The sequence below is a fragment of the Phasianus colchicus genome, chromosome 4 (assembly GCF_987193195.1).
Source record: "Phasianus colchicus chromosome 4, bPhaCol1.hap1.1, whole genome shotgun sequence".
In the NCBI taxonomy this organism is placed as follows: Eukaryota; Metazoa; Chordata; class Aves; order Galliformes; family Phasianidae; genus Phasianus; species Phasianus colchicus.
Genome location: NC_143439.1, coordinates 32,251,791 through 32,268,370, shown reverse-complemented (window position 1 = coordinate 32,268,370; position 16,580 = coordinate 32,251,791). Strand labels below are relative to the sequence as shown.

Sequence of the window (16,580 nt, the reverse complement as noted above, 5' to 3'; positions counted from 1 at the left end):
TAACAGACATTAGCCTCTCCAGGGCACATCAAGTGCGCATCAGTCCAGAAGAATTACTATATAAACTCAGTTTCATTATATTCCATGAATAAAGGAAAATTACTCAGCATGGGAGCAAAAGCTGTTAAGAAATAATTTTTAAGCCACATCAATACATCTGTGTTACTGTCTCTCTATAAACTGAAAGATACTTTAACATACAAAAGAGAAATTGATGAATTCCCATAACTTGTGGAAACTACAGGCAGAGGTTATCCTTTCATATATATTTTTTTATATATTTAACTTTGTTAGCTTGATACATAGCTCTTTTCAGCATTGAAAAACGCATCTGGGAAATCACATATACAAATGCTGTTTCTCTCTGGAGCCAGCAAAATTGCCAAACCATTAACTAAAAAAACATTTTTCATTACTAAATCTTATACATTTATTAAGTTGCTTTGTTTTTGAAATGATGGTAGTAGCTGAAAAGACCTACTAGATATAGCTGTGAGCTAACCAGCACATATAAAAACAGGGTGTGATATGGTCAGAGTTCTGGCAAAGACTAGAAATCTATTGAGAAATCTCTTGATAGGCTCATGGAGTTAGAGCTGATTTCTTTGCTTCAGAATTCTAGCTGGATTCTTTTTTGAACAGGCTTAACTTGTTCTAATTAACTACATCTATGCTGTCCTAGAGCAGGTTCCTCTCAATTGCAGTGAGAGACTCCGATTTTTGGATGGTGAATTAGGTAACATGAATGGCCTTTATAATGACTATGCTCCCTTACACAAGCAGGGAATGATGAAGGGAAAAAGTGCTTAACTGCAGTTGGTGAATGATTCTTGCTCAGACTTGCTAACCGTTCCATCTGTTGAGATGTTTGTGATTACCCTGAGGTCATAGAAATTATTCAAAAACAATGCGTAACTATGACTGATTAATTGAAAGTCCAAGCCTTTCAGTCATATGTAGATTCATGGATTCTTCCCTGTACATTTTCAACTCCATATCTCTGTTTCATTCTGAGTGTTCTTCTGTGGTTCTGGAGAAGACTGCCGGTTCATTAACTAAAGTCAAGAAATTTCAAGGCCAGTGCAACTGTCTGTAGGCAATGCATTATTATCTGAGGAATCAAAGCAAAAACAATCCCACCATCCCACATTTAAGTGTAGAAGATTTGAGTCTTTTTGGGTGTTTGTGGACTGAAACTAAGCATGTGATAGAAAATCATGGTGCTTTAGTGACATGGAACCCCAACATTTCTCTGTTAGGAACTTCCTGCAGTGAAGGACGTTATTTTGATTGTTGGCTTCTCAAAAGGCATTTCTGAAGTCATAATCTATTTTTAAAAGAATTGAAGGCATAAATAGAAGTGTCTAAAAGTAGCTCACTCTGCAGATTTTTGCAAGCAAAGAGATGCCTGGTGTATGTATGCATCATTTTTTTTTTTTTTTTTCCCCAAGTGAACACTTCTAACCATCTTAGAGTGAACTGTTCTTTTGAACATTCTCTTACTGTGCAATAACCACTGAAGTGAAAAGTAAAATGTTCCTATAATTGAGTCAGAGAATTAAGGTCTAGTAAATATCACACCAGCTTTCATATTATTGGATTTGTGTCATGTGAGTACTTTACAAGAGAAAACAATAGAATGCCTGTCCATATACACAGCTGTAGCAACCATCTTGTGTAAGGAGTGCTGTCATTCTTTGCCTTTGAGCAGTTATCAGCAGACCAAGACAAATGCAGATTTAAAAGGCTTTTATTTATTATTCTATTTTTTTTTTTTTTTTGCAAGTAATAGAATTGAAAAGTTTCTGGAAAAGCATATTGTTTGACAAAACACTGAAGATTTATGAAACCACGATTCAATAACAAGGGAGAAAAGGTAATGGGCAGGAGAAGCACTTTATCTTTGTATTTTTCTCACTGGCAACCTAGATGGGATTTGGGGAGGAGAGAAGGGAAGAAAAGGAAGAAAAAAAAAAAGGGTTATTTTGTAAACCAATAGCATTCTAGTAATATTTCAACTCTTTGTATGCTCTGTAACAATAGGTTATTATTTTTTTTTAAATTTGAAGCAGTTAAATAGGTGAAAGTATGGGGAGAAAGAGAGAGTGTTACTTACCATGTCTTAAACACCAATTCCTAATGTGGCTCTGCTCTGGACTATTAGGTTGGCACCCTAGAAAAAGGAGGACCAACAGTTGTGAAAGAGAAACAAAGCAGCATCATTGGTAGCATTTGAGTGGAAACTTCTATAAATTTCAACCCAAGTCTGAGCTGTAGGTCAAAGGATAATTCTAATGATATTTTCTAACGTCAGGCGCTGTGCACTCTTGTATGATGGATGTCTTTCAATCTTGCAAAGGTAGAAAATACTCTTTTAGAGTGAATTACAAAGTAGTTTCTTTCAAGGTCTAATATATTTGCCTATCCAATACTTTGGTTATAGGTGAAAAATAGTTGGTTCAATGAGTAGTTTAAGATACCAGTAGTACAGATCTGTTAATGCTTCCAATGACAAGGATTGCTCTTTGGAAACTAACATTTATACTTCCTGCAAATGCTTTGAGCTTACTCAGCAATATGGCTACAGATAGGCTTCTCCTGTGGTTACTACAAGGAAGCCTAAACAATGAATGAATGTCTGTGTTTGTGGTTCATGTAGCAGAAAAAAATGGAGTCATTGTTCATAGAACATAAACAGCTGGATTCCCCCTACCACTATGTCTGTTTTTTCTAGATATCTCTTATAATTGACCCAGATGCACTCTTCTCTGGCAATCATTAGTGTTCCATCAGTGTCTGTTGCTCAAAAGGCAGTTTACATATGCTAGAGATATGGCTTAAATTCTACACAAACATAATTTTCAACTGTGGCTTGGAGGTAACATGCTCTGTCAAAGAAGTCTCTCAACAACCTTATCTAATCCAGAAGTTTGCTCTGCTTTAGGTGGAGGATTGGACTAAATTACTTGCAAACAACATTTCCAAATGAAATTGTTCAAGGACTATAACCTGTGACCGTTATCTGTACTGTTAAGATGTATTCTAAGTTCTGCAGGCAAACTTATTGTGAGAGCATTCAGACAACCAACCACTGTAGGCTGCAGAATCCTGTAGTGCATGGTTTCCTAGTGAGTTTTCAGTTCCCTGCATACTTTTTTAACTTTTAGTTTTTAAAAGGACATAGGAAATACCTCTTCTCCAAAGCACGTATTGATGTCTGACTGCTTGCAGCACTTGTCAACCATGGCAGTGAAACCATCAGCAATTGTCTTTATTTGTTCTTCTGTCATCTGGGGCTTGCGTTTAATGAGGTTGATAAGCAATCTGAAAACAAAACCAAAATACACAGTTAATGCTACCTGTTGTCATTTTTTTTTTTTTTTCTCCAGTTTAAAAAATGTCATTCCATGCAGGTATATCTCATTTAAGGGGCTTCTTGTCATGTCTAGGGTAGCAGCTTGTGTCTGTTTTTTGTGTCCAAACTCTCAGTCTACCACCACCATCTGCTGGTTTTTTTTCTTTTTTTTTTTTTTTTTTTTTTTCCAAATGCAGATGGGAAAGAACTTACTGGAATGATCTGTATACTGCCTTAACTAAGTACATCCTAAGACTTGTGCTGGTACTGGACTTACACAGAACGGGTGATCTAAGACCCTAATTTCATTTGAAGAAAATACCTTATTTTGCCTCTTCTCAACTACACGATGTTATACACTGACAGTCAATACAAATGCACGGTTTCATCTGGTTTTCTTTACCACCAGTGAAGTCCCAGTTAGGCAAGAACTGAGTGTTTTTGCAGCATATTTCTTCCCCTGCTAACATGTTACTCCTTCGAATATCTTCTACAAGGTATTTCTGTTAGCTTACTTCATCTGGCCTACTTCTCGTTCTTCAGCAGGAGCACTGCACAATTTTTCATCAAAGCTGAACATATCAGGATTAAATGGTGGAGGAACATATTTGGTATCTACTCCCATGGCAGTGAAACATGGTCTCCTGTTAGCGTAGGAGTCGCTGCAGCAGTGTGAAACGTTGTCATTTATAGGTGTGGTCTCCTGTCTCCTGCACATATCATGAATTACAATGCTCAGCTGAAAAGGAAAGAAGTGAAAATAAGTTAAGCCTTTTATAATAACAGAAGAAATGTGTGATGCTTGTTTGTATCAAAACAGGATACCTAGAAGTGGAAGCTCTCCAAACTAAACTCCCGCTCAGAAATGGCATGGTCTTAAAGTTTGAAATGAAATGTGTGTTTCTTGAGGCAGGGACTTCTTAATCTGCAGTCTGACCGTTTGGTTACAACTGTTAAGCAGTTTTCTTTTAAGAGACTCTTCAGCTTTTCCGAACATGAGTTCCTATGGACCCAATCACTGAATTTTGCTTTCCAAGTTCAGCTAAAATTTTCAAAGCTTCCAATCTGAGGGAGCCATTTAGGTTCTCACGTTCATTAAAAATGAGTGAGTTTTCAGTTCTGTTACGTAGATAATTAGCTTTGGGGCTATGAAAATTCAGTGTAAGCTTACTACCTCACCAGAATTTAATGTTTCTGAGAACAGAAGAAATCTCAGAGAGAAATAAGGAAAATAAACAAGTATACTCACATAACCCTCAGAACAAGCCATGCGTCTGTCTTCAGAAAGCTGGCAGCACTTAGTACCAATACCTGTCATTTTCTTTCCAATTTCAAGCAAGGTTTCAGTGGATACTTGAGGCATTTTCTTAGTGTAGCGGATCAGGATGCTGAAAAAGCACAACAAAATGACTATTCACTCACATCTGAAGAATGCTCTACTGAACTAGACCTGAAAAGTCTGAATACATACTCCCAGTGCAGCCAGAATAATAATTGTTTACACGGAAGAAGTACTTATCAGAAAGTACTTACGACTTGAGGAAGTCTGGCTCGCCATGGGCAGTGAGAAGATCACAGTTTGTCTTCACAACATCCTGCGTTTCTTTGACGTGTTGGTTCAGTTGATCTTTCTGTAAACAAGTATAAGTTTATCAGTAACAGTAGAGAACATCCTGGTAACAATTATACAGATAGAGATTCTGGTCTCTTCTAAAGCTTACTAGCTCTAATGTACCCATTATGGAAGGCCGACCACATGTTTTGAGTTCCTCTGAAGTAAGGGGGCTTGATTCACATAGGAGAATTCAGTTCTAACAGAAATGTAATTAAAATGGCAGGAAGATTTTTGAAATTTAATTGTCCATTGGATTTGCTTCTTAGAGAATATTTATCTGATCTCTTCTGTTAGGGATTTGTCGTCTTTATTCTTAAAATCAGGGGACTATTTCTAAAATATAGGTTAATCAGCTGTGAGAGGGAACATCCTCTTTCTGTAGCTGGGCCAAAGTTGCCAGTGAATCAACTTCTGCTGTGATTTGTAGATGATTAAATTCAAGGTCAGGAGACCAAAGCTTAGGATTTTCTATGTGAGCTGGCCATGCAAGTTTCTATCATAATCAGTGACTAGCTGCTCAGTATAAACAGGAGAACAGAGTAATTTGGCTAACTAGCTATTAATTAACTTATTTAGGACAAGCGGTACCACTTTTGAGAGTCAGAGGCATCAGGAAATTGAGTGAAGCTAGTCTGAAGTTTTGAGGGTGACCAGTGGAGTTCCTCTGTAAGCTGAGATCACTTTATAATGTTGTCATTGGATCTGGACTACTTTGTGTCCCATCAGAATACTAACTTTTCCTGGGATTAGTCTCTCAAAATGTTTTCTGTCTGCTCTTTTATTAAATTGCTTCATGATAGGTATCATGCAAGCATTTTAATTACATGCAGACAAAACATTGCACCTACAGCATTTGCGTAGCACTCTGCAGGGTTATCAGTTTTGCAGCACTTTTCCAGGAGTGATTCATATCCTTTGGCAATTCTCAGAATCAGCTGCGTGGAGAACTCAGGGTGTCTTCGTGAGTATTCATAAACAAATCTGAAAGATACATGAGCTGACAGTATTAGAGCTCCTGAATATCATGCTGCTTTCCACAAGTACAACATAGTAATCAACAATGACAGTCCCTCAGATGAGATCGTGTAAGGTGAACACTTCCTTTTCATAGAATTTTTGGGACCATTCTGTTGACTGCCAACAGGACAAATGTAAGAGGAATAGAATAGCTTCCCTAGGACAGAATGCTTCTTAAGCAGATAATGCATGTGGACCTGAGCAGAAACTCTGAATAAAGGAAAAGCAATGATCAACTCAGCTTTGATAAGTAGTACAGTGCTGAAGAGGAACAGTCACAAAGCATGAATGAGAAACTATGATTGAAGTTGCATCTGTCCCATTGGATTTCCACGGGGTAATCCTAACCTCTTTTCTCCATCCGCAATTGAAACACCCAAGAGGACAGGTTTTTGTTGTGTTTTTTTTTTTCCCCTCGTGGTGCAAAAGGTCCAGAAATGAGAACAGGTAATTTAGAAGAGTGTTTAGATACAAGCATGTGTAAAGTTGGGACTACTTACTCTGACATGAACTCATCATGGCCTGCTTCAAAACTTTTACACACTTCCTTATCTTCTATGTATTTCTCAACTAATGAAGGAAGGTCTGCAGGTTTCTCATCAAATTCTGCCTCCATAATACACTGGCTTCGTTCCATAATAGGCTTCTCACAGCAGCCTTTGATTTTACTTGAGAAAACATCTTGTTTAGAGCACAAATTGTTAATGATCTCTGCCTGTAAAATTAAAACATAGGCTCAGACAAGCTATGAAATAATAATTTAAAGACAGATTAATTCAACTCTCCTCTCTTTCAGACTCCTCTCTTTTCATTCAGGTTACTTATTTACTGAGCAGTTTCCCAAACAAATGCTGTCTCCATAGGAAAAGAAATAATTGGAGGGCTGACATTTCCTGTCTATGTAGAACGTGTTGTTCTCAGGCACGAGGGACGATAAGGTTCCCTCTCTGATCTTAGAACCTTTGAGAAGACAAGCTCTGGAAAGGCAGTAAAAGCCACTGAGACTGTCACAAGGGTGACTGACTGATCTCTTCAATCCTGTTACATGGCCAGAAGACAAAACATTAAAAGCTCTAGGATTTCATGAAGCCAGCTCAGGGCACAAACTGGTTATAGGTTTAAGAAGTATGTCTAATTTCCAGCTTGGCTGGCAATATTTAGTTAACGTTACTACTGTAGTTTTGCAAATCCTCCTGATTGAGCTGTCCTGCAGAATTTGTTGGCAATAAAGGAAAGCTGGATTAATGGCGGTATACACATCAGAGCTGCAAAGAATTTCTGGCCTTTTTGCCTCTGATTTCTTTTGCTCTGTTTACAACAGAATTGGAGTAAATGTCATCAAACAAGTCCCATAGTAAATGTTTTGATTTTAACCAAATACTTATGCTACCTTGCCTGCAACCAGTCCTTGTCCTTGTGATCACAAAGAGCTAGACTTAGAAGTGGTACAGAATCTATTTCCATTAATAGCCATCCGAGCTGTTTTCTAGTGGCTGAGGAACCTTTTGCAGGTTGAATACAAGCTGCTTGGACTCTGAATAGATGCTGAAATTTTCTTCCTCCTGTTTTTCATATATGTAAGTACTTTCTGAAGAATATTTAGCTTACCATGTCATCCATGCACTCCACCATGTCCCCTGCACAGCACTCTTTGTGGATCTCCGTAGACCCACGTACAAGTTTAGCAACCTCTGGGAATGAAGCCTTGGGATATTTTTGGCTTAGGCGAGCAAGTTTTCTAGATAGAAAAGAAGAATACACTTGACTCAAAGCTCCATATTGAACAGGAAGTTGCAAGTCGCAAATGATATAATACTGTAGATCAGCAGTGTTGTCACCTAGATTCAATTGTCTAGAAAACAAGGCTATGTAATTTGTACTTCTGATCTGAGCTGTCTATGTAAGAATCACTCTCTACTGTTTCCTGTCTATTTTGAGTGACTGTAAAACATCTCTATATTACTAAGCAGAGACTTATAATCAATTGAACGTTTAAATAAAAGTTGGCTACATCTAGTCAGGTAGTCCTAGAAAATTTTATCACAAAATTGAAGAAGTTGGAAGGGACCTCAAGAGGTGATTGAGTCCAACCTCCATGCTAAAGCAGGTACTGTATAATAGGTCAAACAGGTAGGCATCCAGCTGGGTCTTGAATATCTCCACAGAAGGAGATTTCACAACCTCTGGGCAACCTGTTCCTGTGCTCTGTCACCTCTACTGTATAGGGGTTCTTCTCCATGTTATTCATGTAGAACTTCCTATGTTCAAGTTTTAGGTTATTACTCCTTGTTCTATTGCTACACACCACTGAGAAGAGCCTGGCCTCATCAGTTTTCTTCCCACCTCCCTTTAGATAATTATAAACATTTTACTTATCAGATTTTAGTAAGTTGTCCACAGATTTAAAGAAGTTCTCTGTGGTAAAGCAGGTGATTCATTTTTAACTGCAAAAGTCTTTCTTAATCTTAAAAATGTGCTTTAGCCAAGAACTGTGATTCTGCCAAATTTGACTGCTCTCTGCTTAGTTTGTTGTTTACTTAAGTACCTATTGGTAAAAGCTACAGACATTAGAACGGATTGTAACTTTGGCAAAAAATGTAGGTTAAACACACTGGAATCTCTGGTTCTGAGTGATACTTTCTCAGATAACTTCACATCTCTTGTATTGATTCTAGGGACGATTTCATTCTTTGTAATTTGTGTGGCTGGCCTTTTTTTTTTACTATTGCTCACCATCCACCTGGAATACACAGGTTCTACTCTGCATCAACTCTTTATGCAGAAACCTTATCTGAACTAGATTTTACACCTAAAAATTGAAAAACAAATCACTGTAGATGTAGACTGGAAAGACTGACTTGCTAATCTCAACAGTTCTCAGCCAAAGTATGCAAGAAAGTACCATGACTACAATTTTCAAAGTCAGTATATAGAATTAAAATATATATGCTGGTATTTTACTTATGAGTCATTGAAGATTTAAGTCAACAAGCCCTCTTTTTGTAAAACACTGATTTGGAACTTACTCTGCTTGGAAAATTCTATCTCCAAACTTCTTGAGGATTCCACAAGAATATTGCTGCTTCATACTTATTTTCTTGGCTTTTTCTCTCATGGCAGTTTCCTGTAGTAACAGGAGGCACAGTGTCACATTAGGCTGACATTTAATGGAATGAGAAAAAAGGCAAATCTAAAAATTCCACTTCAGAAACACAGAAGATTCTTGTCTGGTTAGCTCTTACAGAAAGCCAAGCAAATTGGGGATTCTTCAGGCAACTCTAACTACTTTGCAGTCCAGCATCTAGCTTCATAGACTATATACTATGTCTTAAGACATAGTGCAGTTCACATAATCATAGAATCATAGAATGGTTTGAGTTGGAAGGGACCTTTAAGGTCACCTTGTTCCACCCCACAACCCACCATTGATCATGTGGAAGTCACTGGGGTGGAGTTTTGGGACAGACAAGGGAAAATTTGACTCATGCTAAATATGAAATCTTGTCTACAGTTCTCTAAAAAGCAAAGCTATGTGGAAGTAATCTGATCATAATCATAGGGTTAACGTATGATTAATCCTTCTCTACAAGTACTTCATACAAAAATTTGCATAAGCAGGAACGTTCCACCCATTTCTCACTCTTTCTTTTTCAATTGCTTGTGCAAGGAATAGGGGAGGAATCTCTCATACAACTTTCTGTTGAGAGTAGAAATTGTGTGTTGAGAGATCTGTTTTTCTCTAGAGCCTCTTTGGTTAGCACACCTTCTGTCTACAGTTCACCTTTATGTAGCAGCTACTTTGCTTTCACACACAGTGAAAAATATGACCTACCTTGGTGTCCAGGCAAGCACCAACATCACTCTCTTGGCAGCAGCTTTGAAGTGCATGTTCATAATCAGCAGCCAAACTAAGGATTGTAGGGGCATACATGTAGGGGTTTCTTCTTGCAACAGAATAGATGAAACTATAAGAAAAAGGAAAACATAAGTTATGTATTTCAGTGGCAACAGCAAATGGATTTGAATCTTTTATGGCTTCTATGACTTTTGTTTCTACCTTAGAAATTTAATGTACTTTTCTATTGTACTCTTCTAATATGCATAATGTCTAATGGTATATGCTGAGCTAAATCTCAGCATCTCCAAAGCAGGACTCCGTAACAGTGATGGAATTATGAACTTCTTGTATCTTTAGCCACTTTGTTTGATGTACGTATGCTTGTTTTAAATGCATTGTCAAATATTTGAGAATTTTAATTTTGAGCATGAAAAATTAGTATGTAGCCATTTTCCCAGGATTTCATTGCTTATCTTTATTCTCTTTACTCTTACCTTTCTTCATACTCTTTCCAGTTAGAATAAAGGTAGTGGGAAACTGGAGCAAGTAAATTGTAAAGTAATTGTAAATTGATATTGGAAAAACAGAAGGTGTTTTTTTTATTTTTTTTTTTTTTCAAAATATCCTCAAGGATTTATAAAATGTGACCCTTAAAGCTCATTTTGAATGCAAAAACCTGCTCCAGCACAGACTGAAAAAAGTGTGATCAGAACTTTAGATATTTAATGACTGAGCAGCTGTTTTGTGCATGTGGATATTCAATTGCGTGTTTACAACTTTTTCATGCCCACATGCTCACTAGATCTTGGGGATCCCTTAGCTAAATACTTAAACAATGCAACATCAGCATTTTTCTTACTGTCCCAGAAATGGCAATCTGTTGTCCTGGTATTCCTTGCATATCACATCAGAAGCTGGTCTTTGGTATGGCTGAATGAAGTCTGGTTGGGAAACTTTAAATGACAGGAAACACTCATTTCTTTCAGGATCAGTTTTGCTACAGCAGTCGGCCATTGCACCATATGAGTCACGAAGCTTTTCCACTTGGCAGATTTCATCAAGGATAATGGAAGGCTATAAGGGAGATGGCGAGAGTCAGAATTATTGATAGAAAGACATTATGTAGAAAGTGTAAGGAACTGTCTATCTATCTGTAAGAGAAAGCCCAGATAAAAAAGTTTTTACCAGACAATATTTAAACTATAAACCAGAATAATCCATTGCTTTCAGTACAATTTCACAAAGTTTTGTTTTATGTAGTCCAGTATAAAAACAGTTAGAATGGTTTACTGAAAATATATTTATATTATTTATAATTAAATAGTGCATACAAGACAGTGGTCTATTTTTTTCTAGTAATCTGACTAATGAGTTCAGATTAATTGAAGCAGAGTTTGATGTTCTACTTGACAATCACCTTGGGAAGCCTTTAGGGAGAATTAATGTAGTCATGATGTTTGGTTTGAACATAGGAGTTGGGAAGAGCACTAGCACCTGACTTTCTTCAGGGCCTGGCTGAACCCCCTAGGTATCTAGGGATCTGTACCTGGTATCTAGGTACCTATCTGTACCTAGGTATCTAGGGATCTAGGTACCTGTAGATATCTTTTGATACCTGATCTTAGCAGTTTTTTTTTCAAAAAGTTTTACCAGAGTATGTTAAATTATCACAGATATCTTTTCAAGATATCTCATGTGAAAAACCACATGCTTTGGTTGCTATAATTCTTAGCATTACATGTTTAGTAGTCAGCAAATAAATAACATTTATTTGTGGACAATGCTAAACATAATAAACTGAAATCTGCTTTTTGGACTTCAAAGTATTGCTCCACTGATTATTGTGGCACTTCTGAAGGATAGAACTTCATAACCCAGGAAAAACAAGTTCTTTGCTTCAGCACAAAAATCTGATTGGCATTAGCTGATGACAACACCCAAAAGGACAAAGTATATGTACCAGGGTGAGGATGACTCTGGTAGCTGCATAGAATGAGGTGAAACACAGTACCAAACAAGTACCAAACAGTACCAAAGGATTCACTGCCTACCAGTGATTTTGAGCATTCAGGAGCATCTTCATTGGCTGCACATTTTTGTGCCAGATCAACAACATCCTTCACAAGCTTAGACAGTCCATCATAAGAACACCTCTGGAGATACTGGGCAAATGTGATCATGGTACTGAAACAGAAAGCATATTTTGCAATATGGAGATAAGAAATAGAAATAACAAAATTATTTCTTCAAACAATTTGCATATATACTTAAACAGAGCAGCAAGAAGATCATAGTAATTGATCTTTTACTCTTGGTCTTCTCCTTTCTGAAAAATGTTTTTGACCTTTACTCCCCAGTAATGAATGTTTTGAATCATAGATTAGTATCATCAAGGAAAAGATCGTGATTTTAATTTTCTGCCGATTTCATACCAGTATACTTATACTGCTCTTTTTGCCATTGTTACAAGTGATGATCTGCAGACTGTTGTCTTTTAAAAATGGTTATGTTCCTGTAAGAACTAGTTTGTCATTCATAACTTTTTGCCAGAACATACCTATTTTGCCATTCCCAAAATCTGTTTCAGAAGAAAATGATTGAATTGTTCCAGAATACCTGCCAGAAGTTTTGGGTTTGAGGTTTTTGTTTGTTTCTTTGTTTGTGTTTTTGATTTTTTTGGTAATATAGCAGCCCAGAGAACTTTCTCTCCATCCAAAGGTTACCAAAACTATCTTATTCACATCTATTTTCTTTACACATGAGGAACGCAAGTTTCCTAATAAGGTTTGCATGGGATGGTGTTCTCAGAGAACAAGAAAGTCATGATGACTTTTGCAGATCATAAAACATCTGTAGGCTTTGTATGAGAAGACATTTAGTGTGTTTTAGTTTCCCTTTTTTATCCATGTCCAATATTAATAGAGACGGAAAACAATCAGAAAATGTAAGCTGAGCATTCACTTACACTGCCTTAAATGTCTCTTCCTTCAAATCATTGTAGCGATGGGCAATTTCACTCTTGTGCTCTAGGGAAAAACAAAACCAAACCAATAAGCAGTGATGCTTACTGTCACAAGCAAGACCCCCTTTAAAGACTACATTCTGTCCACTTCAGGCCATGTTTTCACAATTGTGCAGCATGAACACAGCTCTTGCGTTTAAGAGAGTAAGATCATTATTTTGGAACAAACCAAACTAATGCTGAGCACTAGTGAAGTTCCCATCTTTGAGTACAGTGTCCCATGTAAGCTGTACAACTTTTCAAGGAATGTCAATCTAAAGGTTTCTTCAGGCCATCTCAAATTCTTTGCTGTCTCAGATGACCATTTATCTGAAGATATCTGCAGACTCTCAAGAGTAGTGCAAGTGTATAATTTTGGGGGTTTTAATACAATATTCACTTCTGTAATCATATTCATAATTCAAATATTCAAAATGGCTGCTGCAACTTACAGGTTAGCAAATATGCTTTTCATAACCAACAATATGATCATGCCTACTCTACAAATAAAGAAATACAGCATCAGTTGGATTAGAGTAAGCATTAATAGATTTTTCTTTCTTAAACAGAAAATTATTAACTGGGCAGATTCATACTCTTGTTTCACTTAAGGCATACCATCTGTGCTCATTTAAAAAGGAAAAGAGGTGAGACCTTTCATTGGGTCCTGATGGTAATAAATATATGTTGTGGTTATACCTTGCTCATAGTAAGAAGATTCCTCTAAGGCTTTCCAAAAAGAAATTGAGGCAGATAGCCACAGTAATGAATGAGCTACTAGAACAGGACAGTCATTTATTCTAGAAATGCCATTCAGGAGCACTTAACATGAGGAAGAATTCCTTTACCTGAACTAAAGGAAAATGTTTCCAAAAATGAAGAATCATCAGTAGACCTGATTTGATAATAAGGATTTCAGTGCTAAAAATTGCAGTTTACATCAGTTGCTGTTGTTCACTGGTATTTTTAGCCAGTTCCTGAAAACTCAGTTTTGTTAAATTTGTGTATTTTCATGTTTCAAACTTAAATTAAAAACACTAGTGAAAAATTTTCTAGGTTTGCCTACAGAAATTCTTGTTTGAGCCATAAAATTTAATAACATGGGGGGAAAAACAACACAGTAGGTTTTTAGCTAGGCTTTCTTTCAGCTGAGACAGAGATCTAGGTTTTTAAATTTTTGACCTATTTGCGTGAAAACCATTAACTGACGTTGCAAGGAGCTCAGTTATACTGTCATTCAAAAAGATCTACTTGTTCAGTGATGGAAAGTAACAGAATGTGAATGACCACCGTCTGATCATATAATTCGCTTTGTGGTACAAAGAGACACATCACAAAACTTACTCTATTATGTAATGGTCCGGAGTGTTCCACCTACCCCTCAAGATTTCCTCATTCAGTTTGTTTTCAAACCAATCTTTTCATCAAATTGCATCAAAGTCATTAAGTCAGTATAACAAAGAAAATAAGAGCAATTAATTAGTATTTTCTTACCTGCGTCACGAGCAACTCTTTGCAGATTCCTGGATGTTGCTGAACTGAAGAGGAAAATGAATGAAATTAACGTTACCCACTTCATGGCTGCAGATTATGATGTAGGCTAAATTATTCAAAAATGCTAGGACGATTGAAGGGAAATCATTTTCTTATATACCTTTTACTGACTGCTTCTGTAAAATATTAACCGTAGAGCTGGCAACTGTAGATTTCCATTTGGTCTGAAGATTACAAAACTTGGAGTGTCCTTGCCAAAAATGAATTTGATATTATTTGTTTATTATGTTTTCCTCTGGACCTTTTTGTCCTGAAAGGTTGAACCTTCCAGCATCCAAACAGATAAAGTTTTGCGTAAATTTCCTTATCAAATTACAAACAAGGAGTTCAAGGCATCGCACTAAGATGTCATCGTCTAACCCTATAGCTGTGCTGCTTTTTTTGCTACTATTTGTTCAAAAGCACAGCAGGTTTGCATTGTACAGTAATAATTCACCCAGTTAGGGCTGAGTTTGCATACTCACTCAAATTAGAGAATTTTAGTTTTAAATCCCCTTACAAAGATGAGATAGCAGCTTACTTAGGATAGTCTGCATGTTGTCAATCCTTCAGGGACAGAGATAAATGTTTAAGAAGGGTATACTGTGCTTCTCACCTTGGAATGGCATAAGGAACACAAGTGAATCTGGTCTTTAATTTTATATAAAAAAATTATATATTGGTGAAATATAATGATCAGCACAAAGATACAGAAAAACAGCATCTCCAATTTTAATTGACCTCTGAATTCTTAGAGAAGGTAAGAGTGTGAAAGCAACGTATCTGAATCTCACAATACATGTAGGGCCAGGGTGGAACAATTTCATTCAGACAATAAAGCAGTATCAAGTAAACTGAAAAAGACACTTTTATATTATGTAAGACCTCATCTCATCCCAAGTTTCTCAACAGAGACTTAAGGTAACATCCAAAAGGAAAGCTGCTCAAGCACCAAAAAGGATGATTTGAGCATTTGATTTCATAGCTTTCATTCTGGTTTTCTAGGGAAACCAGAATGCTATTCATCAGGACACAAAAAAAACTGCCAAATAGATATGCAAACATTTGCATGTTGCTCTTATTTTTTTTTGCAATGAAGTCTCATTTACTCTGACATAATTCCAAGAGTATTCTCTTTGTTATGCTCTGGTCTCCTTGTTGTGAGGTTTATATTGATTAGTCAGTAATTTAGAAGATCAGACACAGGTAGAATTGTGAAGTTTGCACTAAGTCCCTGGGCATGGTATAAAATGGAAAGTATTTTTGCAGAATATTTAATGAAAGGCTTCAAAGAAATATTAAGTGTAAGACTGGATCCTTACTGAGTGCAAAGTGATACATTCCGCAGGAGAAAATAATATAATCTAAAACAGCCCATTTCAATACTTTTTGTTTCTTAATAGGGAGCTGGGGAAGAGCATAGAACAGAGCTGAACTCTATATAATTTACAATGAATAGTTTGAGCAGGCAGAAACAAATAGCTGCCTGCTAACATTTCAGTCAGTCTCTCAGTTTTTTTGTTAGACCATCTTTAATACAGAATGTAGAGAAGTATTTTTAGCTGTTGCAGGTAATTATTTAAGAGCTGGATAAATTTCCTCTGGAGGATCAACTCCATGATCTTCCCAGGCATGGTGAGGCTCACCGGCCAGTAGTTCCTGGAATCTTCCTTTCAGCCTTTCTTAAAAGTGGGAGTGATGCTTCCCTTTTTCCAGTCAGTGGGGACTTATCCTGACAGCCATGATTTTTCAAATATGATGGAAACTGGCCTGGTGACTACATCAACCAGTTCCTTCAGGGCCCTGGGATGCACGTTGTCCAGCCCATAGATTTTTACACATACGGCCACATGAGGCTGTTTTGAACTTGCTCTCCTCTTACAGTGGGAGGGATTTTGCTTTCCTGACCTCTACCTAGAGGTCTGGGGACACAAGAGGCGTGGGAAGCCCAACTGTTAGTGAAGACTGAGGCAAAGAACTGACTGATTACTGCAGCCTTCTCCATGTCTATGTCTGTTGAAGCCAGTTCTCCCTTCTCTTTTATGAGAGGAGGTACTCTCTCCTTTGCCTGTCTCTTCTGTTCAGTATACTGATAGAACCCCTTCTTGTTATTTTTCACATCTCATCAAGTTTAGTTTCATCTGTGCCTTGGCTTTCCTGATCCCTTCTATGCATGCCCAGATGGCATCCTTATTTTCTTCCCAGGCTACCCAACCACACT

At 37.1% G+C, this 16,580-nt stretch overlaps 1 protein-coding gene across 1 annotated transcript; it reads right to left on the bottom strand.

The window, feature by feature from the left end:
- Positions 1–1,786: 1,786 nt before the first annotated feature.
- Positions 1,787–14,461, bottom strand: LOC116231189 (albumin). The gene is made up of 15 exons (XM_031596807.2): positions 14,321–14,461; positions 12,791–12,851; positions 11,877–12,009; positions 10,685–10,899; positions 9,820–9,952; positions 9,014–9,111; positions 7,596–7,725; positions 6,488–6,702; positions 5,819–5,951; positions 4,889–4,986; positions 4,605–4,743; positions 3,871–4,094; positions 3,192–3,324; positions 2,117–2,173; positions 1,787–1,925 (listed from the first exon to the last, which is right to left on the bottom strand). Exons 1-14 carry the CDS (start codon positions 14,403–14,405, stop codon positions 2,123–2,125), a joined length of 1,848 nt encoding a protein of 615 aa, XP_031452667.1. The 5' UTR covers positions 14,406–14,461; the 3' UTR covers positions 1,787–1,925; positions 2,117–2,122.
- Between the last annotated feature and the right edge of the window lie 2,119 nt (positions 14,462–16,580).

What these genes read in the sequence shown, in the direction of transcription:
- LOC116231189 (XM_031596807.2), bottom strand. Translation starts at nt 14,405, where the DNA reads ATGAAGTGGGTAACGTTAATTTCATTCATTTTCCTCTTCAGTTCAGCA. An exon ending in AGATTGCCATTTCTGGGACA is followed by an intron (nt 9,953 to 10,684) that starts GTAAGAAAAATG and finishes TTTTTCTTATAG; the next exon opens with TTTCATCTATTCTGTTGCAA. An exon ending in TGGCTTGTTCTGAGGGTTAT is followed by an intron (nt 4,095 to 4,604) that starts GTGAGTATACTT and finishes TTTCCTTTTCAG; the next exon opens with CTGAGCATTGTAATTCATGA.